We start from the raw sequence: 8,059 nt of genomic DNA on the forward strand, positions 1-8,059 counted from the left end.
TAACACAGCGGCCTCTCCGTGTTCTCAGTGTGTAATGACAGATGGCGTTCCTGGTTACCTGGTAACCAGGAACGCCTTCTGTCATTACACTCCCGGACGCTTTGGGAGTCTAATACTGCCCGGGAGAGAAACACTTTCTCCCAGAAAGGTTCACTCTGCTCGATTGAGCAGAGTAAACATTTCCCTGCTCGTTTTTTTTTTTTTCTTCTGACTTCGGAGCCATTGGCTGTTGTTAGAATAAAAAAATCACCATAGGAATGCATAGCTAGATTCCTATTGGCTATTTCAATTTGCAATAGCCAAAAGCAAACAATTCTAATAAAACTAATAAAATAAAACTAATAAAACTAATAGCAGTTCTCCATCAGGTCCCCCTCTGGTGATTCACAGCAGCAGAGGGTGGGTGCAATAGCTAGTTTGCTATTGGCTATTGCAAAGTGAAATAGCCAATAGGAATCTAGCTATGCATTCCTATGGTGTTTTGTTTTTTTGACGGCAGCAGAAACGCCGGGCCATTAGAAAACAGTTGGCTGGAGCTAGCTGTCACTGCTAGCTCCACACAATCGTTTTCTATTTTTCTCTTACTTTTTTAACTATTTTTCTATTCTGCTCGGTAACACAGAGATAACGAGCAGAACAACCGAGCCGAATGCCGCCTAGCGGCATTCGGCTGTTCACTCACTGCTGTTCGGTATCTATGAGAATAGACCGAACAGCAGCGAGTAGCCTGCCGGAGGTTTGGCTTAGCCGATCCAGTCGAACTCCTTCTGCACTTCGGGTCGGCCGAACATGCTGAGCATGTTTGGCTGACCCGAAGCCATTTGAAGCAAGCTGATGTATGGTTGAAATCAGTCGTACAAGCCTGAAGTGAATAGCCGAGCAGCGTTAGGCTCACTTCACTCCGGGTCGGTTGTTCACTCAGCTGCCTATGGCAGCTTAGTGAATAGACCCCTTTATTTCAGTTTCAGGGTGTTTACATGATACTATATTTGCATCCTGCACTTTCAACTAAGCAAGCTGAGCACAAACGTAATGCTCTCTGGCAGACAGAATTATTTCACTAAGAGATGTTACCACGTCTGCTAGCAGAGGTGGAAGGTGTATGTGTACCACCTATGATTAAATCAGGTCTCTGCTTAGCACACCTATTCAGCCTATCTACTTGTTATTAATTTTATCAATGTGTGTTAGTAATTCATATATATACATTTGGAAGATGTATTTGCTTACTTTATGCACATGCTCTGCTTGCTGCTTTGCAGTGCAATTTTGTTAAATGGGAAGGCTGAGATTTATTTATGATAGTTCTCTCTAATGACTAAGGTACACATTTCTATATGTAATACAGTGTCAAAAATATGAAGAGAGAGAATGCCAACAGGGGAAATAATGTAGATATTGCAATAATATTTTAAAACAGATGCTCAATGAAAATAGAACATGTATTTCCTTGAAATGTTAATGGTTTTTGTGTACTGTAAAGAGCTGTGACATTGTTTGGGACTTTGTTGAAAATAAAAATAAATATATATATGAGGTGTGTTACTTTATCCCCACACACCATCAAAACATATATGAAATATTGACAAAAACTGCACAATATGGGTCCCTAATGTTTTTGTCTATTTTCTTGCAGGACTAGTTTGTCTTTTTGAAAAATATTTTTTTTTTTCAGTCTCTCACAGGCCGCAATGTAAGAGTTCTGTTGGACCAAACGTTTGTACAATATTGGTATTATGATGTTAGTGATGATTACATTAATATACATTCAAAGGCTAGTCATGTTATTTTTTACATGGCTTCTAATAAAACCCATTGCTATCAGTAAACTCTTTGAATTAGGTGGGGATACCAAAAGTTTCCCTTCAATAGAAGCCATAGCAGTCAGCCCAGGAGTACAGCCAGCCCTCAGGATTTTGGCACAGTTCCATCTCCCACAACAAGTTCTACTACTGCCAGGAGCCTTGTAAAGTTGTTAAATAATTTTGGATGTTATTCATCCATGTTTATATGGTGTAGGAAATAATAAAACAGATATGTATTTTATACACAAAACCAGCCAACACAAAAGATCTACTCTATTCATATATGTTTAAATGATAAAAAGTATCAAAATTATTAATGAGGCACATGAAAATGTAGTTTAATACAAACGCATCACTCTGACTTTAAGTTAGTAAAACTTTGACTGTCATGCAAGGAGAAAAAGGACAGAGCCACATATAGTGTAATTTATGTTACTGATATTAGAATATGACTATTTAAATAACAGTATTCAGACACAATGGGGGTGATTTACTAACCTAAACACACGCACGCACCAGGTGCGTGTGATTTTCACACAGCAAAACGTATTTATCAACCAAAAAGTCTCTAAAAGCATATTTCCACTAATGCCATATATGGAAAAATCATGCACATGATGCATATATAATGCTGCTTCACAGTTTAGACAAAAATGGTTAGCTCGTGCATTTACATTCCTGCATTCATCAACGCAAGCAACACAACATAGAGCTAATTTACACAACATCACCTTGCAATTCATGCCTGGCTTTGCACAACACACCTGCTGGGTGTGTACACACTACAAAGGTGTTTAGATTCCACCCATAGATCATGCTGGGAGGGAACACACTACAGAGGTGTATACATGTTCGTGGTGTGTTTATAAGGTTAGTAAATCAACCCCAATAGCTCATTACAGACAACAGACTTAAGTTCACTGCCAACTTTACAACACGCACAAGGACCATGGGTAACAAAATTAGGCACTCTCCAGAAGAACGGACAGTGTCAGCACCAATTCAGAGATGATTTGAGGATCTATAGCTGTGTGATACAAAAATAAGGTACATTGTTGTAAATAGTTAAAGGAGAACTATGAGGTGAGTGCTTTTCACTCATCCTCATAGTTCTAGCCGACCTGTGACAATGAAACTGTCACAGGTCGGCTCAGTAGATTGGGAAGTGAGCGAACACATACCGGCGTTCACTCACTTCTCGATCCTGTCACGGCTCTCTGCCGCGACAGGGGAGGGACTGGATTCCCCCTCCCCGCTCCGATCCTCCAGCTGGACCGGCAGAACGGACACAGGAGGGGGCGTTTTCAGCTGGCTCTGCCGCTAGATAGGCAGAGCCAGCTGTCACTCACGCAGCTGGGCGGATCCAGACATAATTGGCGGGATCCGCTTCAGCTGCAACGTCTCAGTATACCGCGAGCTGTAGAACGCGGTATACTGAGCTTAGGGGGATGGGAGGATGCTAGTTTGTGTCCTCGCGTTACCCTAAGTAGAACTATGGGGAAAAGCCCCATAGTTCTCCTTTAAGGTACTTGATTGCATTTTTAAGATTTAACTACTGAGTTTTAGTGTCACTTTAAATCTTTGGAAAGATAACCTTTAACAGACATTTATAGGCTGATCCACCAGGAGTAGATCATGTTCACTTTGCAAGGGAATTTTCACTCAGCTTAGTGAATGTGGTACTAATTCACTTTGCAAAGAATACCCAATAACATGAAAGGAAAATTAAGAAAGTAGTTTTTTTAGAAAGTTTGCTTGCACTTGACTGGAGGATTGAAGTCTGAACAGCCTTTTTGCATTAGTAAATTGACCTCATAGCATGAAACATAACAGAATTATAAAACAGGGATTCAATTAAATTAAAGAAATTTAACTGTACAATTAGCAGTTAGTAAATGCTTGTTACCTGTGTGACAGAAGCTGATGAAAGAGTGTCCCGTGGAGGGTTATTATTTACAGTTAAATCCTCTGTATCAATGAGGTTGTCTGTAGGAACATTTTGTAATGGCTTCAGATAAGCGATTTCATTCTGCTTTGAGTCAAGAGTCACACACACATCATATGAGAATGGAAAAGGTAAACTTGCATCACTGATCTCAGAGGGACATCCCAGGGTGAACTGAGGGTATACATTTCTATTATAATTTTGAAAAGATGTTGGAGTGCTAGATTTTTTGCACTTAAAAAGAACTGTTAGAAATACTGTTACCATAAACAGGAAGGAGATGAGACCTATGGAAACTATTAAGTAGAAGGTCGTATTTGAAGACATTTCTGTACTACTAGGGTGTCGTCTTATTTCCGGTATCACTTGTTGAAAACTTTCTGCAACGACTAAGCTCAGTGTAACTGTGGATGACAAAGAAGGTTGTCCATTGTCTTTCACCAAAACCACAATCTTTTGGCTTAAAGAATCCATGTCTTTAAGATCTCTTCCTATTTTGATTTCCCCCGTCTGTTGACTTATGATAAATAAGGATGGATCAGGATTCTGTAGAAAGTGATACGAGAGCCAAGCATTGTGTCCAGAGTCATTATCCACTGCAATCACTTTGGCCACTAGATAACCTTTCTCAGCGGAATGAGGGATAAATTCAAATAATGATTCCTCGGTGTCTTGTGATGGGTAGAGAATCTTGGGAGCATTATCATTTCTATCAATGATACAAATCTTCACTGTGACATTACTGCTAAGAGAAGGTAATCCACTGTCTTTAGCCATTACTTGGAACTGGAATTCCCGCAACTGTTCATAGTCAAAAGATCTCTGGCCATAAAGAACCCCAGTCACTGAGTTAATTGAAACATATGAAGACACTGGAATATTATCGATGTTATTACTCAGAATGGAATAACTAATTTTAGCATTCTGATTAATATCATAATCTGAAGCATGAATTCTATATATTGAAGTTCCTTGTGGGTTATTTTCCTGAACATACACTATATAATTTGTTTGATCAAATATGGGCATATTATCATTCACATCAGAGATACCTAGTTGGAAGGTTATGTTGGTGGATAATTGAGGAGACCCCTTATCCAGAGCATTAATGGTTAAGTTATAATGAGATGTTCTTTCTCTATCGATACTTTTTGTTGTTACCAGTTTGTAGTAATTTGCAGATGATAATATTAATTTAAAGGGTAAAGTGTCAGAGATTTCACAGACAACCTCTCCATTTTCACCACTGTCTAAGTCTTGAACATTAATTAATGCTATAATTGTATCTGGTGGAGAGTCCTCCGGAACTGTAGCTGAGACAGATGTGATAGTTATTTCAGGAGCATTGTCATTGATATCAATGATAAGAATTGATATTTTGCATTGAGCTGCAAGTCCACCACCATCTTTAGCTTCTACAATTATTTTATATTCTTCTGCAACCTCAAAGTCAATATCTCTTATTACTTTGATGCTTCCATTTTTTGAATCTATAATAAAAATGTCATGAGCATTTTCAGGGACATTACTGAATGAATATGTAATTTCTGCATTGGATCCCTCATCTTTATCTGTTGCATTTAACTGGAAAACAACAAAACCTATGGGGGTATTTTCTTTCAAATGAATTTCATATGTGTCTTTATCAAATTTTGGAAAGTTATCATTCACATCAAGGACTTTAACATTAATGTGAGCAGTGCCTGTTTTAGATGGCTGGCCTCCATCTGAAGCAGTTAAAGTTAAACTATAAATAATTTTTTTTTCTCTATCCAAAGGCTTTTCCAAAATGAGCTCTGGATATTTAATTCCATCAGAAGCAGTGATTTCTCCAAGTGAGAAGAACATGTTTTCATCAATTGTATATCTCTGCACAGAATTAGAACCGATATCAGGGTCTTGGGCATGTCCCAAAGAAAGGCGTACTCCAGGTAAAGCAGATTCACTAATCAGTATGTCAAAAACATCCTTTGAGAAACTTGGTGCATTGTCATTTACATCCTGGATATCCACTTTCACTGTATACAAATGCAAAGGATTTTCTATCACGGATTCAAAGCTTATCAAACAGTTCTGTTTTGTTCCACATAGTCCTTCTCTGTCAATTCTATCCATAACATACAGGTCTCCATTTTCTGAATTAACTAGAAAATGCTGAGTTTTGCCTCTTGAAACAATGTGAAAATTCCGAAGTGACAATTCCTTAACATTTAACCCTAGATCCTTTGCTATATTGCCTATTGCAGATCCTCTCTTCAATTCTTCAGGTACTGAGTAGTGGAGCTGAGCAGAAATATACTCAAAAGCGAGATAAATAAATAAATAAAGTACCTGTCTTGCCATTGTCTTTCCTCCTCCATAGCACTGCATGGTTGGCAATTTTCTTCATGCATCCAAATTAAAATGTTAATTTGAACAATTACTCATTTTCTTTTTCAGCAGAATAAACTAAGATATGTCAGAACACTCAGAAATCATGTATGCTGTGATACACTGCAGTCTTGTTGAGTGAAACTGCACTAAGAATCCAGGACTGTTAAATTTTAGATGCAATAAAAACCTTTGCAGTGCAACAGTGGCACTCAGAGCCTCTACATGGAATTGCAGGTTTATTTAGAAAGGTTTACCATTCAATACAGTACATGAAAAATACTTACTATGTAATGTAAAATATAAATAAATGCATACTCTGTGAATTAAATAAAATATTCAGTAACTATTGTGATATTATTAAATGTTTACATTCAAATTTTAAATTAAAGTAGTGACACAAAAAACTCATTAAAGGATTAATGGTAATAAATAATGAGAGTAAACAAATAAATCTGCGCTTCTGGAAAAATAAAATTTAGTAATAAGTTAAATTAATTAAATTAATAAAGTAAGAATAAATGTGAATAATTATACCCCAAGCTGCTCTGAAAAAAGGTGGAACCTAGTATGATCAAAAGAAACAAAGCGCTAAAGGTAGCTGTATGAGCAAAAGAATATGCTATAATTGATTCTGGCGAGGTCAGTATGGAAGCTAATATATAAGTATAAAACAGGACTAGCTTCATAAACAAGTATAGATAAAACCAGTCTAACCAAAATACAAAAATCAATTAGAACCACTAAAATTAATTCCGATACAATAAATAAACCAACAATGTTTAAAACGTCAAAATCAGTGTCCAATGCTTAAAAAATCATATAAATAAGAGTGAAGAGTATCCAATGAGTAAGTGTAAATTAAACAAATAAATATATATTAATAATAAATAATGAGAGTTGTAACATGTGTCTGTAATAAGTTAAAATAACATTCTTAGCTAAGATTAAATTAATAACATTGTGAGATTTAAATAAACATAATCGGCTACAGAGTTTGTGAACCATGAAAAAACAAACATATGTTGTTATTATTATTTACTATTTAGAATTTGTGCCTAAATGCTGATATGTATGTCCAGGAAACTTTTTGCCAGTTATAGTCATAAGTAAGCGTTCTCAACATTGTATGTACAGTATGTGATTCAGTAAAACCTATTCAAAAAAGTATCTAAAGTCAAGTTCTGCTTTCATTTCTCATTTATAATAATTTGATAACTGTATATATGAACATGATGCTTGTTTTCTTTGTTCTAATATCTGTATATTTCTGCTGTATGAATTTCTATAATTAATAATAATTGAATATGTTTAAAAACATATTGAGCACCTTAACCCCTTCGTGACTGACGACGTACAGTGTACGTTGCCAGCATCGGGGCTGTTTAAACAGACTCCCGGCGGCAATAGTCTGTTTAAACTTGTAAAGCCGACTGTCGGCTTACAACAGAAGCGATTCTGGCGACTTACCTGTCGCCAGATCGCTTCTGTGTCCTGAAGAAGGGGCCGCCCCCCGCCGGACACCCCTGCCGTGCTTTCCGGGCTCCATTGCCCCTCCTACGTGCCCGTGTCCGGCATCCTTGGTGTCCGCGGGGAGCTGGGGAGGAGGTCGACGAACTTCCGTTCATTCAGTTCTGGGCTCCTGCAGCCCAGCTATAAGCTATTGAAGTGCGATCTGCACTTCAATAGCTTATTTCCAGTGTAAAGGTGACACTGGGGGTCTTTTGGACCCCCAGCATCACCTTAAAGAGTACCTGTCACCACCATCTGCTATCACATGGGGGGGCTTGTAAGCCCCCCCATGTGAAAGCAGTCAAAGTAAAGTTAAAAAAAGTTTTTTAAATTAAAATTAAATAAAATCTAATAATAATAAAAAAAATGTAAAAGTCCCCCGCCCCCGTGAGCACGCGCGTCGCCACGTAAACGCGTCGGTGCGCCT

At 37.7% G+C, this 8,059-nt stretch overlaps 1 protein-coding gene across 1 annotated transcript; it reads right to left on the bottom strand.

The window, feature by feature from the left end:
- Window positions 1–3,693: 3,693 nt before the first annotated feature.
- On the bottom strand, window positions 3,694–6,112 carry LOC108785729 (protocadherin gamma-B2-like). The gene has a single exon (XM_018554861.1). The coding sequence runs from the start codon at window positions 6,091–6,093 to the stop codon at window positions 3,694–3,696; it is 2,400 nt and encodes a 799-aa protein (XP_018410363.1). The 5' UTR covers window positions 6,094–6,112.
- Between the last annotated feature and the right edge of the window lie 1,947 nt (window positions 6,113–8,059).

The sequence above is a fragment of the Nanorana parkeri genome, unplaced genomic scaffold, assembly GCF_000935625.1.
Source record: "Nanorana parkeri isolate BGI_ZX_2015 unplaced genomic scaffold, ASM93562v1 scaffold176, whole genome shotgun sequence".
Classification (NCBI taxonomy): Eukaryota; Metazoa; Chordata; class Amphibia; order Anura; family Dicroglossidae; genus Nanorana; species Nanorana parkeri.